This window comes from Balearica regulorum, chromosome 1 (assembly GCF_011004875.1).
Source record: "Balearica regulorum gibbericeps isolate bBalReg1 chromosome 1, bBalReg1.pri, whole genome shotgun sequence".
In the NCBI taxonomy this organism is placed as follows: Eukaryota; Metazoa; Chordata; class Aves; order Gruiformes; family Gruidae; genus Balearica; species Balearica regulorum.
The window spans coordinates 29,848,438-29,864,998 of NC_046184.1; the positions used below are offsets into that span (position 1 = coordinate 29,848,438).

A 16,561-nucleotide genomic window follows, 5' to 3' on the forward strand; every position below is an offset into this window, starting at 1 on the left:
ACAAATTACTTTTGGGGCAAGCCTTTCTTTATGCTCCTGCCTCTCCCGAATAAACTTCCATAGAAAACTGAAGAGGTGGGAGGGTGGAGGGACGTGCTCTTTCGAGTTCTACCCGAACCCTTCCCGTTTCCTCCTGGATTTACCCAGCCAGGGTCGAGGCCAGCGGGCGCGGGGGCCGGCGAGAGGCCCCTGCGGCGGCCCAGGCCACAGGCCGCCTCACGGCGCCGCCGCCTCGGCCCACCGGCCCCCATGACATCATCGGGGCGGCTCGGTATCGATCCCCACCGGTTTACGGCTTGGGCACTGCTCCGCGGCGACTGCCACTGTCACCGCTCTCGCCCTGCGCGCTGAGGAGAAATGCTGGCCCTGCTACGGACGGAACAGGCTTACATTAAAATTCATCACTGTCGCCATGCAGCGCACTGGCAGTTCTGCGCCGGCTTTGGGCTGAACGCCGAGAAGCCGCTTTAGTGGCTGTGAGGCGGAAGGCGCGGTGTCCTAACGGCCCCGCGGCAAATACGCCTTCCCCGAACCACGGTACTCCTTAAGGAGCTCTGCCTGGCTCAGGGGTTAGGAAGAAGGAATTCACCGGGTGGGAATCGGCAGGAAAGAAAACGAGCCTCGAGCGGGAGGATCCGAGCAGCGACAGCTGAAGAAACCGCCTGGTCCCTCTCCTGACAGGCTGCGACGTGCACCACGGCGGCCGCTTCCTAGCCCCCATTTTAAGCGAAAGGGGCGGGAGGGGGAGTTCAAAGGCATAAACAAGGATCGCAGGACCTAATTCCTCCCCCTCCCTTTCCTCAAGCTTGCTTGCCCAGGCTCGCCAATAACTCCAGCTCGGCTATGCATCGCAATGGGAACGTGCTGCCCGGAGGCTGCCTTCCCCTCACTGAGGAGGCTGCCGCTGCTGCTGAGGCTGCCTTCCCCTCATTGGGGAGGCTGCTGCCGCTGAGGCTGCCTGCCCACCACTGAGGAGACTGCTGCTGCCGCGGAGGTTGCCTTGCCCTCATTGAGACAGCAGCAGCTGCCGCCGCCACTGAGGCTGCCTTGCCCTCATTGAGGCGGCCGCCGCCGCTGCGTTACTGGGAGAGATTGTGCCGCTGCGACAGGGGAGGACGGGGCTCGGCGCGCAGGGAGGAGGCGCAGTGAGCATGCGCCGGCCGAGCCACTGACTGGGTTCTCAGTCAAGGTACCGAGGGGAAAAAAAAAAAAAAAAAAAAAGGAAAGAAAAAATAAAGAAAAAGGAAAGGATTGGGAGAAAGAAGAATGAAAGACGGCGGAGGAAAACAAAAGAGGTTCTAAAAGACCGCCAGGATAAAGCAGCCCTCGGTCGGCGGGAAGGAGCAGCTCTGGCATGTAGGGATCTCCGGCACCAACAGGTAGGAGGAGAGGGGCTGGGGAGTCGGGGGGTGCCGAGGGCTGCCGCAGCTGCAGGTGCGTGTGGGGAGGGCTGCCCCCCTCAGGTAGCGGGTCTGGGGGGGTGATTTCTAAAGAAGCGGCATGATGGAAGTGTTCGCAGACAATGCCTCTTCCGCTCTCCCGAGCTCCCCGCCGCGGGAGGCTCTCGCATGGCTCCGGCAGATGCGGCTGCCAGGCAGCGGCACCCGGGCTCCCTTGCAGCGCGGCGCAGTCCAGCCCTGCATGGCCGTGCGTGGGGGGGAGCGGGTGTCTGTGAGTGTGTCTGTGTGAGTGTGTGAGAGTGTGTGTGTGTGTGTGTGTGTGTGTGTGTGTGTGTGAGTGTGTGTGTGTGCGCGCGGAGGTAGGGCCGGCCGCGCGGCGGGGACAGCTCCACAGAGGAGGGGAAGCGGCGGGGCTGGCGGGAGGGGGGAGGGGGAGCCTGATTTCATGGTTTTAAAACGATGCCATGATCTGATCAGCCTCTGTTTACACAGCAGCAATCAGGCTCTTTTGTGGACGGTAAGAATGGAAGGATTTTGCTGGGATTCAGTGGGAATATCCTTTGTACACCCGAGGTGGCATAGGAAACACTTCGTGTGAATAACCAAGGAGCCTGATCATGCCTGCTGTGGCTCCTGTCCCTGGCTCTGGAGGGAGAAAAAAACCCCAAAAAAACAAACAAACAAACCCCCACCCCCCCAGCAGCAGCAGACAGTTCTTTAATTTATTTTATTTTATTGCATGAAATGTGTTCCGGTATGATTCACTGGGAGGATTAGTGGGAATCGCGAAGCCCTAATTAGCTGGAAAAATCAATTTATTATATGTTTATTTAAGCATAACCGAAACCAGCCCTCCCGAAAGGATGGGCATTATATCTTGGGTGTGTTGCCTATTTTTGCACAGTATTTACACTGACCGTTGCTTATTATTAATTATGTTGAGGCTTTAAAGATTTGCCTGACCATGAACATACTATAGCCATCTTTTAAAGATAAAGCGGGGGGGGGGGGGGAGACCCTCAAGCATAGTGCTATCGACTGTCTGACATACCTGTTTATTTGAAAGCCTAAATGATAAAATTATGGTTTATAGGAAGAAGGGAGGGGGATAATGAATACTGTTTCTCTTACAATGTGCATGAACTAACACAGTGTGATTAATGTGCTTTGGTGACTTGGGTTAAAAAACATAAATTCTGCAGGGTTTCTTTGGGTGTGATCCGTATCAACACAGCAGCTGCCTCTAAAACATTGACAAATACTGTAGCCATAAAATAAATGTAGGTAATGTCAAAATATCAGGAGTCTTTGGGGATTTTTTAAAAATATGTCAGTGATTAACTCTTGGGCTTGCAAACTGGGAATCTTTTGATTCATAAAATCTCTGAGGCTTTAACTGTAAAATTATATATGCTACCAAATATAAGGGGCACCGGTCAGTTCTGAAACTAACAAGCCAAATCTATGAAATGCCAATAATCAATCATGCTAAACAGTAAGTATAAAAAAAAGCCTCATGATTTTTAAAAACAAACAATAGTACTCAAATTTACAACTTCATTTGGTTCTCCATAAATTAACATCTTTGTTAGCACTTTCTCACATCATTTCTTGTTAACTTAAGAACTGATAGCTCGATTTTTTTTCAGATATTTTGATGGCATGACAAATCAGAACGAAGAGGATGTACTGTATGACTAGACACAAGATCAGTTCTGTTTGTGGATTACATTTTCAGTAAGATGTATGGATCTATTTTTTCCTTGTTCTTATATATAGATCATGAGACTTGACTGAGGCAATATACATATCATCCATCCATCTATGGCGAACTACAGCCATGCAGCTGACAACATTTTACAAAATCTCTCTCCTTTAACAGCTTTTCTGAAACTGACTTCACTGGGTTTCATAATAGGAGTCAGTGTGGTGGGTAACCTTCTGATCTCCATTTTGCTAGTCAAAGATAAGACCTTGCATAGAGCTCCTTACTACTTCCTGTTGGATCTTTGCTGCTCAGATATCCTCAGATCTGCAATTTGTTTCCCATTTGTTTTCACCTCTGTAAAAAATGGCTCTACCTGGACGTATGGGACTCTTACTTGCAAAGTGATTGCCTTTTTGGGGGTTTTGTCCTGCTTTCACACTGCTTTCATGTTATTCTGCATAAGCGTCACAAGATACTTAGCTATTGCCCACCACCGTTTTTATACGAAAAGGCTGACCTTCTGGACTTGTTTGGCCGTTATCTGTATGGTGTGGACCCTCTCTGTAGCCATGGCTTTCCCCCCAGTTTTAGATGTGGGCACCTACTCGTTCATTAGGGAGGAAGACCAATGCACTTTCCAGCATCGTTCCTTCAGGGCTAATGATTCCTTGGGATTTATGCTTCTTCTTGCCCTTATCCTCCTAGCCACACAGCTTGTCTACCTCAAGCTGATATTTTTTGTTCACGATCGCAGGAAAATGAAGCCAGTCCAGTTTGTTGCAGCAGTGAGCCAGAACTGGACTTTTCATGGTCCTGGAGCGAGTGGTCAAGCAGCTGCTAATTGGCTGGCTGGATTTGGAAGGGGTCCCACACCTCCAACCTTGTTGGGAATCAGGCAAAACGCGAACACCACAGGCAGGAGAAGGCTACTGGTTTTAGATGAGTTCAAAATGGAGAAGAGAATCAGCAGAATGTTCTACATCATGACATTCCTCTTTCTGACCTTGTGGGGTCCCTATTTGGTAGCCTGTTACTGGAGAGTTTTTGCAAGAGGGCCTGTAGTACCAGGGGGATTTCTAACGGCCGCTGTCTGGATGAGTTTTGCCCAAGCTGGAATCAATCCTTTTGTCTGCATTTTCTCCAACAGGGAGCTGAGGCGCTGTTTCAGCACAACCCTTCTTTACTGCAGAAAATCCAGGTTACCAAGGGAACCTTACTGTGTTATATGAGGGAGCATCTGTAAATCTTTAGCCTTGTGAAACACTACCATTCTCTGCTAAGCAATTGTGGCCTGTAGCCATGTCTTGAGAAGAAAATCAAGAATGGGATGTCAGCAGTTGTAAGGATTTGGGCAACATTCTGCAGTCTTTGCAATAGCTCACCTCTAATCCTGTTTTAAACCTAAACATGTTCCTGCTGACCACTGCTGAAGGTTTGTAATTAAGAACAAAGGACTGAACTACTGCCCTGAATTCCTTTATGTGGTTGAAATCTAGATTATGAAAGTAGCAGGTGCTAAGTATCAGTGCTAAATGCTGTGTATATCACTACATAAAATAAGACCATCAAAAAGATTAGCATTGGACATATTAATAAATTAAGTTGATATGAGGTTAATGTGTTGATAAAACTAATTTTAGACATCTGAAGACCTTTAAAACATTTCATACAATTATTGTTTTGCAAAGACTGAAAACTGGGGACTCAAGTACTGTAACTGATTAAAGATGTGCCATGCATTATTGGATTATCACACTTACAAATCTGTTTGCCTTGTGAGTAAGTTTTGGGGAGCATTCCAAAGCAGTATTTTTGTTCAGATTTAGACTTTACTTTTTTTTCCAAATATATTACTCTTTCTAAATACCATTTTCCTTAACAGTGAAATTACTAACATTTAACTGTATTCTGTGGTTTTTGCTGATTTGGTATAAAGTTTAATAGACTCTTATTTATATTTTTTAAAAAGCTAGATATCAGTCTGTTAGGCAACGTTAATGATAATATCCAGTCATAATTGAACAGTTATAATTATACAGAATAAACACATGTTGCCTTAAAGGGTTATCTAGTATCTTCCATTTTGTTTAGCATTGAAGCAAATAAGCAAGGAAAATTGAATCAATAACTCTGGTCAGTCATTTGGGAGTGCATGAAAGATCACTTAGTCCTCTTTTTTCCTTTTTACTCCAATGGTTCCCAAAATCAGTATGCACATCACTGGGATGATATGATTTTTTTCTAGGTGTGCCGCCCTTTCTAGTTTGTTCTGAGAAACACAGGCAGTTGATGTATGTTTATATTTTAAGACAGCTGTCATGGGGAGACCGCAGCCTTAGTATGATATCTTGCACAATTTGTGAAGCATTTATTCTACTGAAGGCACAGTCTTGTTTATATTTTCTGCACATTTTGGTGTATTGGTTGTTTTAAATTATTTAAGTTTTATCTTGTGAAAGCATATAATATGATTTCTTAGTATTTTAGAAAAACATTAGAGTCTGTGAGTCTTTCCTTCTTTAAGATACAGATGTGTGGATTTCAATATAAAGTTGCATTTGCCAAAATTTACCTGTGTAGCTTGTTAATTTTCTTGGAATAAAATTTTACATTTTTCCAGTTATACAATTAACCTTTTTTATTTTGTCTAGTGAGCTAGCATGAAGTACTGAGAATGTAGCCATTATGAATTATTATCCTTTGCAGTCACTGTATTCCCAAACTGTAAATGCATGAATGATGGGGACCACAGGATTGATAAATGATATTATCTACAGTAGCACTATTGTGTAGTTTATCATAATTACCCATCTATCTGTTCTAATATGTCAGTTATATTTAAAGTTACAACACAGTATTTGACATTAACTTCACAGTTTAATTTTGGAAAATGTGTATATTTGAAGCACAACATCATGAGTTGGTCAATCATAAAGAACATGTATTTTTCTTAATTTTTGGAGACAAGACTAGAGGTCTTAATTCAGTATTGGTATATCTTGTCCTTTGTTGTAGTTTTATGACCAGCAAGTTAATATATACATACACAAGCAGCAGTCAATAATGGAAATGCTTAAATTTGTATGATAACATTATACAACATATGCAACAATTCAGAGAGTTGTGTCTATATGTGATCAGACAACTTGATCAAAGATTTAGTGAGCAATCTGTTTGACCTCACTTACACTTTTATACTGAGGTTGATTGGTTGAGAGGCATGGCTTTATATACTGTGTTGAAACAGAAAAATTGCTAAAATAATGAGTCCTCATCAGTACAAGAATGTTTCAGAACGTAATTTGAAACGGGACCAATAAACTTCTACCAAAAGGACTTTTTTATTACACTGAAAAAGGCTTTGAAATTAAGGTAGTTAAGCAATTGTCAAAGACAGTAAGAGTGAATAAAAACTGAATCATATGTGGAGAAAAATTCTGAAAGTTATCCCACTTAAGTTTATTAAAAGGTTGATTGGCAATAACTTCAGTCTAATTTCTATAACATAGTAACCTTTACAAGGAACATTGATATTACATATTGTAATAAAGAAGTACATATAAATAAAGTTGTAAATAGTGTTATAGTTGTAGAAGTAGTCGGTTCTGAAGATTAGCCAGAAAATTTTCAACTATGAAACTTCAAAAGCTGCAAATTTGGGGCCTGACCTAACTCCTAATAAAGTCAGTTGGTGTTTTCCCATTAACTTCATTTGGAGCAGAAGCAGGCCCTTACATTTCTATAGTACTATGCTTCTGAAATACTAAGAAGGCTGTATTTACTATGCAGTGGGAAAAGAAAAAAAAAAATTAAAATTATTTCCCTGGAAGTTTTGCAAGCAGTAACTGATGTAAATTAAAAAAATAAACAGTAAACAAGTCTGAAAGCAAATATTTTGCTAAATGTTTTTCTTTTGATATGAATATAATTCCTTTGGCTAACTGGAAAATACACAACTGTATTACAACCTGACAGAGGAGAGGTACTTTTTTTAAAGTGAATTTTTATAATTATTCCAGTAAGAAGTCTTGTGACCAAAGTATTTCCTTTTATTTTCTCCAATGTTAGAAGAACAAGGGGATGTTCAGTGAATTAAAAGGCAACATGAAGTAACGTTTTATGCACTTATTACTCAGTGGAACTCACTGGCACAGGATGTCAAGTAGTTTAGAGAGATTCCTACAATAATTATATGTATACATGAATTAAAGCAGTGCTTGCAGGTTTTGTCATCAGTGTCATTTTGATCCTAGTTAGCATGCCAAACCCAATGTATTAGGGTATAAATTCAAAGGAGCAAGAGGATTTATTTCAATCCGGTACACTGTTGTGTCACAATGTGGAAAGCCTTTTGCTTTCATTTTATTAGTACAGGAGTTAAGCTGTTGCCAAAGCTATAGTACAGGGCTGCTAGTTTACTCTTTTCTTCTCAGAATAGCAAAGAATATCACACTATTTTATATCTGCATTGATCTTTAATGCTCATGGGTAATGTGAAATTAGTAGTTTTAATTTTCATGGTGGCAGAAAAAAAGAAAAAGAACAGATTCCCTGGAGAAAAGGCTGTCTGCACCTGTTGCTTTCCTGCCCTCTGTTGCCCCACTGGCCCTTTGGCTGCCTCTCCATCAATCCTTCTTTGAGATTAAATGTTTCATATACTGAGTCTTATATTTCTCCTGCTCCTTAAGAAGTGTCTCAGCCATCCCTCATCCCCAGCAGATAAGCTCCTGCAGCAGCTTCCCAAGGTTTTTCAGTGTCTGGGTTCCCTCCCTGACGACAGACAGACACCGCCAGTTGCTTCCAGCTGCCTTTGTAGTTCATGGAATTGTCATTCCATGATGCTTGGCTAGCACACTTTTGGCTTTGGTCACAAAATAGACGCTATCTAGGTTATGCAGAGAAAAATGGGAATGGGGAGGGGGCAGCAGGAAACAACTTCCCCTCTCCCAAGCCCTTCATAAAGAAGGGGTTATTGTTGTGTTGCCCAAGAGCATATGATTTTTTTAAAGCATATTCAATGCTAATGACCCTCTAAATTAATAAAATGTACAGTTAGCCAATTAATGCTAATTAATTGGCTAATTAATGCTGGGTTTGGTACAGCTACAAAATATTATTACAAAATGGCTTTCCATCAGTCTCTAGCCCTTGGGGGCAGAGTCGTCCACTGTATCTATCTCTTTGTAAGCGTATTGAGTTTGTTCACTTGTATTGTCTTTCCTTTGCCTTTCAAGCATGTGAACGTTTTACTTATATTAATAGGAGTCCAGTATTGCAGCAAGCTGTTATTTCTCATGGGTTTAAAAAAAAAAGTAAAAGGGACCTCTCGTGATTTTTGAGGTGAATTAGAGAGGTATTTTGACAAACAATTGGTTTTTAGCAAATGTCGAATAAAACTGTGGGTTGCTGGGCTCCTTCATAGTTACACAGTCAGCTCTCAATTATTGAAAACAGAAATGGAGTAGATTAACCTGCATAAAGCTAAAACATAGGTAATACAAAGCATATGCACATTAGATAAGAACTTCCTGTGTTTATTACATTTATCGAGGAATGAAGTTAAGCTGAAGTAAAAAGTGAGATCAGAAATTCAAAGAAAAATGGTGGGTGTTTTTCCTTTTTTCTGCTTTGTTTTAGCATAGCACTGCTAATCTGCAACCTGGGTTACACACCCACAGACAACCGAGAGTTGACTGTACAATTCTGCATACCACATAGACAACTTCCTCCTGGTTTATATTCATTGAGAGCTGTATAAGTGCACACTACTAATCTGATTGACTTTTCAGAGAAAAGAGAAGGTGCAGTCTGAGATACTGTTCTTCAAAACTAAAATCCAATATATGTTCTTTGCTTTTGTTTACTGAAGTGATTTTAAGTGTGAATAAATCAGTGATCAAAATCAGTAATGATCATAAGCATTCTCTGGCCATGACCATTAAAAACTGGACAAGATGACATTTTGCAATGCATATGCCAGCAACAAATCAAAGAGTTTGATATTACACACCATGACTTTCCTTGAGTGGCCTGAAAATAGCTCATGCTTTATATTTAGAAAAAAATATGATGAAGCTGTCCATTTAAATGGATAAAGTCTTCAACTAGCCAGCGTGGAAAAAGAAGGATGAATTTTAAAGATTGCTCAATATAAATAGTGGAGAGTTTCTGTGTTGTTTTTTGTTCAGCTGAACTGTGTAATTACATAAGTATATGATGATCAGAGGAGTGCCACAGTAAATAATTTAGATTTTTTAATAGTCTAAAAAACAAATATGTAACAACAATCTTCGGCTATTTGAAATAAAATAATTGCAGTTAGTTGTCCATACGTTTCATAACATTTAGATAACAAAACAATTATTGCCATTTTCAGTACTCAGTGATGTTATGTACCTGATGCATTTAAAGAACAATGTGTTTAGACAGTGAGTTGGCTGATGCAGCCCAGTGAGAGACTTATTCTTCGCATCACAGTTTTTGTACTATGCTTTGTATTTAATAAGCACAAGAGATACAAAACCAGAATTCATCTGATATAATCTTCAACAAACTCTGCATTAGCTACAACAAAACTTCTCCAAATATTAGGCAAATTACCATCTCCAGAGATTATTCAAAATTATCCCTGTGCTAATTCACAAAAAGTTGACTTCACCTTCGTTAAAGAGCAATTTAAAGATGTATATTTTTTTCATCCCTTCATTGGTTGGCTAAGACAAGTTCTACTGTAATGTGGAATTAAAAATCCCAAGTATGAAATGATTCATTTGAATTTCAATTATTATGTTATCAATAGGTGACGTTGTAGTCACATTTTAAATAAATCGACAAAGGTTATGGTTGAAGAATGTAGACGATCGCTTATGATGCAAAAAACCAATCATGTGCTTACAGTTCATTCTTTCTGTTATTTCTGTGGAATGTTAAAGTTTCAATTTTAGGAATGCAAAGGCAAACTCTGAAAAACAAGTATGTTGGAGGGGAAAGAAAGAATAGCCAGAAATACATCTCTTAAGGTTATCTTTGCAATGAAGAATGTTATCGTATATGCATTGCATTTTCTGCATGGTTATAATCTATCAATCAGCTTGCCTACTTTTGCCAGTGTATGTATGCAGCATAGATACAATTCTTATGCCACCAGCAACTACAGCATTTCCTGAGCCCTTTTATTTTCATTCTATAACCATCAAACTCAGGCACGCTACCATCCTTACGCAAATTGAAGAAATTGCTAAAAATAGAAAGTTGTGCACTGTAATAATTTTGGCGGATTGGGTCCTTGAGATAGTTTAAGAGGGTGGCACAGATACTTCATGACTACTCTAAGCAGCAGGTTGTACGATACAATGAAGTTTTCACTCCTGTTTATGATCCAGTTACAATCCTACTGTTGTCCCATAGTGAAACCACCTCCCATGGAACTGGCCCACCACAAGCCTGTGACCCACTTCTTGTTGAGTCTAAGTAGGACTTTGGTGGTGCATACCCTGAGTACTAACAACGGATGAAATTCAGCAATGAGCAGAGATAAGAAATGCCTAGACAGCATTTGTAGGCTACAGACAGGTGATACATGCTTGTCTTCTCAAAACAGAAGAAGTAATAGAAGAAGCAGAGGCTCAGAGGTAAATGGTTTTTGTGAGCTGGTTGGTATTTCATGCCCTGTTGGCCCCTCAGAAGTGACTGAGATCTGTTTTATTCTTGATTTGGGGGGGGTTTTTTTGGAAAACACATGCCATCTCAGCTACTCCATTCCATCCTACCCATACCAGTTGAACATTTGATTTTATGCTTAATCAAGTTTGTGTATTCTTTAGAATACATATTTAATAGTAAAACATATTTGTAGCTTTGTACTGATTATGGAGATATATATGAGTGTATGTGCTTGCTCATTTCCATAAGCATTTCCTGTGTTACAGACACACAAATCCTATTTTTGAAATTAAGACACTCTACAATTACTTGTTTCCTGAATTCTCTGTGAAGGTCCTTAAGCTTTGGAAATTTCTCCTATTTGATCCAAAACACTCAATGCAGATTATTAGGGCACAGTGCAGGGAACATTTGATTTCTCTGACTGTAGGACTGTTTGGACATCATGAAGACTGGAAATGTATATTTAGCTCCTGTATAATAATTTATGGTAATGACTGGGCACTAGAATCGATAGTGGTGGGACTGGTAGAATAGGATATTTTGGTAACTGCAACTTTAAATTACATTGTAAGACATCTAGCAGAAAGGAGAAGTGCTCCTTTTGTAAGATGATTATGTAAATGGAAAGTAAACACACACACAAATGAGTACAGTTCTATAGGATTTTGATTAACACATTCAGTCATAGCTATAGCAAGATGGGCATAAAGCAAAAAAGAAAAAGAAAGTAGCATACCATTTGATATGTAATCTTTGTAATTTTGGCTCAGTTCCTGCAATCCCTACTCAAGAAAAAATTTCTTCTTTTGTGGAAACTTGTCTCAATAAAGAGTATAAGATCTCTTGATAATTTATTTAAGTGTTCATGTTTTTTACTTGACTAGTTCTCAGTGAGAGCGTGGCATAGCAGGACTTTAAATGTAGTCTCTGTTATAGTCTAGGTGCAAAAGCAATCTTTTGATTGGTTTCAAGAGGGAGTGTATATGTACATATATAATGTGTATATATATACTTTTCTCAGACTCTCTAAGATAATATAGTGTAGTTGATACCAAGTAGGGACAGCTCAAGCCGTGGTAGAGGGCACAGAGTATCACACTAGTGTATAATAAGTAAGTATAAAATCAGATACAAGGAAAGTGAGGGACATTTAGTAATAGCTTCCTATGCTAATAGTTGTAAATAGTGCTTTTGGACTAATTTGTAAACTTCCTTGTAAGTTCCTAAGTGGTGGTAAGAGCATCTACAGTAAGGTGGGGGTGTACTACTGCAGCTGAGTCCTTATCCCCACTACTTTACATAGGGGCAGACTGGAACCAGTGCACATTACAGGGTGGTTCCAGCCCCAAGCACCTTGTATGGTAGTAATATTCACTAAATTCGGCAGCCTAAGGATTTACTCCAGATGGATTGTTTTGTCACAGTCAACTTTTTGAAACTTGTTTTTCTTTTAGTGCTTTCTGTAAGTGGTATCTCTTCTTAAAGGTGGAAAGAAGTGCACGTAAAGGGAATGAATGGGTTGAGCAAATCCTTTTCGGCCCAAAATTGGTGTGAGGAATTTCATGAGGATGGAGATAGGTGTGGAAGCCCCTCACAGTTTTACCACATCTCTCAGACACTCTTGTATTTCAGTGTAGTTAGCATATACGCACACAAGTGGCTCAAATAGTCTGCCCCAGTCAGCATTTAGTCTCTCATTCCAATGTACATCTTCAGAAAGACAGACACCATTGTTTGTGGAGACTCTTCTATATAGATGACCTTCCTCTAAGAGCCACATTGTCACAAAAGCTGAGATTTGTTGTATCCTTTTGTATTTGAGAAAACAATTCAATTTTGTATCTTTTGTATTAAAATTTCATGTTAAATTTGCTTCTCAGTGTGCTAACTTAAAGGCAGTATCACAGAAAAGTCCATTCCCCCCTCCCAACCAGGAAGACCGCCAGTCTAACTGGTAAACACAGTATTGGTGGAAATATTATGATGCTTTGGCATCATTACATAAATGCTGATACAATAACAATTATTGAAATACTTGATTATATGAAATCCCTGAAGGGGTTAATTTCCTGCTTTGACATTTTCCTTATGCAAATAGCCTCATTCCATTTCATGCAAGACAGGTTTGGCAAATGTGGATGCTTTGGGTGGTATTGACATCTAAGTTATGCCATCTAAGGACAAGTGCTGGCTGCTAAATAATTTATTCATTTAAAGTTCAGAAGAGACTGTAAAGCTAGCTACCACAAAAAAACCCCAACAAACCAAACCAAACAACAAACAAACAAACAAAACCCCAACCAAACAATGTTTTCTTAAGTCATGTATGTGATCCATTAAACTTGGCTTTGGTACCTGGGTATTGTCAGACTTAGCATTCAAACCTCATACAGAATTGGAAACCAAGCTGTCAAGATAATTTCTAGTCACTGATTATAACTATGAAATGTTATTGTTATATATATATATTCTACTTGACTGCTTCTTTGCAAATATTGAAAAAGCGTGTATGAGACTCAGATGGAAAAGCCTTGACCATACTGAAATTAGTAATAAAATGCCTATTGCTCTCAGTGAAGGCAGGATTCTATGTATCAACCTTAATTTCTAAAGACAATGGTTGTATGCCATACAATGGATGTATACCTTTCATGTATGCCCAGCATGTCTAAGAAATGAGTTTTTCAGGCCCAGTTCACATTCTTAAGCTTTTTAGTTCTGTTTTCTTTATGTCAAGGTCTTCATATTATGCTTACAGCAATGACATCTGAACTGTTATTGTAATTTATATAACCATGTTGTTTAATAGCCTCTTAATAGACAAGTACCCCTTTGTATTAGGTTCTGTGAAAAAGCAGCCTCTGTCTAAAAGCAAACAATGAAAAGATAACATGAGATGGGTACAGACAAGTGGGATTCTAAGGAAATTAGGAGACAGTGTTGATAAGCATGATGGGCAAGGAGATCCCAGCATATTCAGGTTTTTTGGTTGGTTGGTTTTGTTCGTGGGGTTTTGTTTGGGGTTTTTTTTGAGGGGAGAGAGATGATTGAAAATGGAAGTTTTAAAAGAATTGAAAAACAACAAGGGGATGGATTCTCAGAAGAGAAGAGCAGCTTGGAAAAAAGTACAAAGGCTGTTTCCTGAAAATCTAATTGTCAGTGATAATTGTCAGTGATAGCCTGTCAACATGAGCAGATTGGAACCTCTTGATAACGGACGAAAGATGATAGGCCAAGACGAGCAGAATGAAGTTGCATCAAAGCTGAAGGAGGAACAGAAGATAACTACTTATTCACAGCAGTAGGGAGAAAGAGATCATTAGAGGTCATGTTGAAAGTAAGGCTCAATGAAAACAATTGGTGAAAGCCAGGGAGATTGACTCCAGGTAGCAATTGCAGTCAGTGAGCTTAAAAAGGAGAGGTAGAATAAGATGGAGGAATAATTGCCAAAATAAGTGGGATACAGACCCCCTCCTTTTTTTTTTTTTTTTTTTAATTAAGGAAGAGACTGCATAGTGCCTGAATTGTTATGGGAGGAGACAGAGGACAGAAGAAGGTGATGAAACCAGCAAAGGAGTGGATGAGGGACAGGACTGGATATTGGAAAGGGTAGTGGGATATGAGGATAGCTGAAGGAAAGGCTGGCAGAAAGACCAAATTTGGATGAATCTCCTTGGAGTAAAGTGGGGAGATGTGGATTTGAGATTCCAGGAAATGGAGGACTCTGGGCAAGATGGAAAGGATGACAATAACAAGAAAGTGGAATGACATCAGTCAGGGAATGGGAGGGACGAAGACGCACAGAGCAGCTGTGTTGCAGGAGAATGGCAAGAGCCAACAGTGAGGATCATCCAGACAGGAACAGGTTGCTGTTGTCTAGTAGAAGTTCTGTGTATCAATGACGTGCTAACCCATGGCAAAAGGAAGCAATGCTAAAGGATTCCAACATTAGTGAGTGAGATCTGGGCAACTGTGGTCACAGTGCTCTCAGCCTGTTGTAGCCAGTATTACCTATGAGTTCAGTAGGAGCTTGAAGAAAGACTGAATAGTATCCATTATTTACCATTCTTCCCTTCTTAACATTTTAACAGGATTTTCTGTTCTACTTCCATATTCTTTCTCTTGCTTTTTTTGTAATGTTACTCTACTAAGAAAAACTACATGTTCTTCATAAGTGACACTATGTATTTAGAGTATGTTGGCCCAGCAATTTTGATAACTTTCAGACTGAATGATAGCTTTTCAGAACAGTGCAAGTGCAGTTTCTGTGCAATTTGAGAGCACTGCAGTATTTTATTATCATTATCTCCCATAATGGTGGTATCTTGGTCTGGTGAAGTGACCATTAGGATGAAAGCCAGTAACTTCCAGGTTCTCATTGCAGCTTTGCCACTAACATCATTGCATGGGTGACCTTGGGTGATTCGTATATGCCAACTTTTCAGCTATCCACTAATTTTAAGCAATCCAAGGACATTTTGGATTCCCAGTTTAAGATACCAGTGAATCAATTTCCAAGGGAATGCAGCACCCATAGGTATTGATTATGTTAATATGGTAGATGTAAAGATGGTAAAACTGATCAAAAATGTTCTATATTTCATTTGTTTTGCCAAGTCTTGGCTTTCTGCAGGAAATTTCAACTTTCACTTTTCAGACTTTTCCTTCCTGAGAAACTGAAAATATTCTGCAAAGAAAAGTTCTATTTCCTGACCACTCTTTAACATTAGGGCCATCAGTATTTCCAGAGAGTCTTCCAAAAATAAGGGGACCATATTAGTGGTCAGCTCGAAAATGTGGTTGAAAACTTTTTTCTGCATAGTTTGCCAGATGAATAAAATAGCTAATAATATAACTTACTTGAAGGATGAGAGACTTAATTATGTAATGCTTCTAGATTTCTGAAACTTGTTCTAAATCAGGATTTACCCCCTGTAATTGACAAGGCCATGGTAAGATGCCCACAGCCGCCCTAGGCAAGCAAATAATTGTTAGAATTTTTTCAGTTAAAGGTTGATGAGACAGTGTGGTGGTCAGCTTTCGTTGCTGACAGTAGGCTGCAGCCCAAAAGTTTGGAGACAACTGTGACAGATGATTTGGGATGTTCAGATAACCTCATCTTGCCAAGAGATATGTTCATTAAGTTGTCAAAGAACTGAAATGTATGCATTGCCCATCCATCTGGCATATAATTTAAATACAGCTGAATTCCTGACCTCAGATATGATATAAGCATTTCTGAGTAGACATGACTGATAAATTTGCATAAACAGAGGCTCTTAGAATAAAAATACATTTTAAAAGGAGAGTTAAAAAACACTTCTGAGATCTACAGACTCGTGACAACATTGATAGATGGTAACATACTCAAATAAAAAAATATTTTACTGAGTACTAAATAATATTTTTAAAATGTTTGCACAGGATTTTTAGTACAATTAATAAAGTCTCTCCATAGCCTGAAGAAAGGTGTCAGCAGTTGAAGTGCCTGAAACTGAGATACTGAATTCATCACAATGAGTTTTCTGAGGGCTGAATAGATAATCTGCATGATTTTAAATATTAAAAGCTTTTGTCAGGGTAGATGTGCCTGCAAAAATGCAAGCTGGCAGTTACACATGATTAAGTCACAGTTGTCTGGGCAATTCCATATCTGGGTTACCACAAGATGTTATAAATAAAAACAAGTATTGATACCTGATTTTTTTCTAATACTTCTGTAATGCTGTCATCAGTTAGGTGGATTTTAGCAATGTTATTTTAATACCTTAATATTTGACACCCAATC

At 39.7% G+C, this 16,561-nt stretch overlaps 1 protein-coding gene across 5 annotated transcripts in view; it reads left to right on the forward strand.

The window, feature by feature from the left end:
* The first annotated feature begins 203 nt into the window (after window positions 1-203).
* The window catches only part of GPR85 (G protein-coupled receptor 85), a 62,826-nt gene continuing 46,468 nt past the window's right edge, over window positions 204-16,561 (forward strand). For 2 of the 5 annotated variants that reach the window (XR_012833821.1, XR_012833824.1), the window contains exon 1: window positions 204-1,379. Coding sequence is in view for 3 of the 5 variants with exons in the window: in XM_075744084.1 (XP_075600199.1) it covers window positions 3,225-4,337 (1,113 nt within the window). In the remaining 2 variants the exon portion in view is untranslated. Of the gene's footprint in view, window positions 1,380-1,836; window positions 1,918-3,033; window positions 6,972-16,561 lie in introns of those variants that run through there. The other 3 variants (XM_075744084.1, XM_075744075.1, XM_010313211.2) reach the window with 3 other exon arrangements.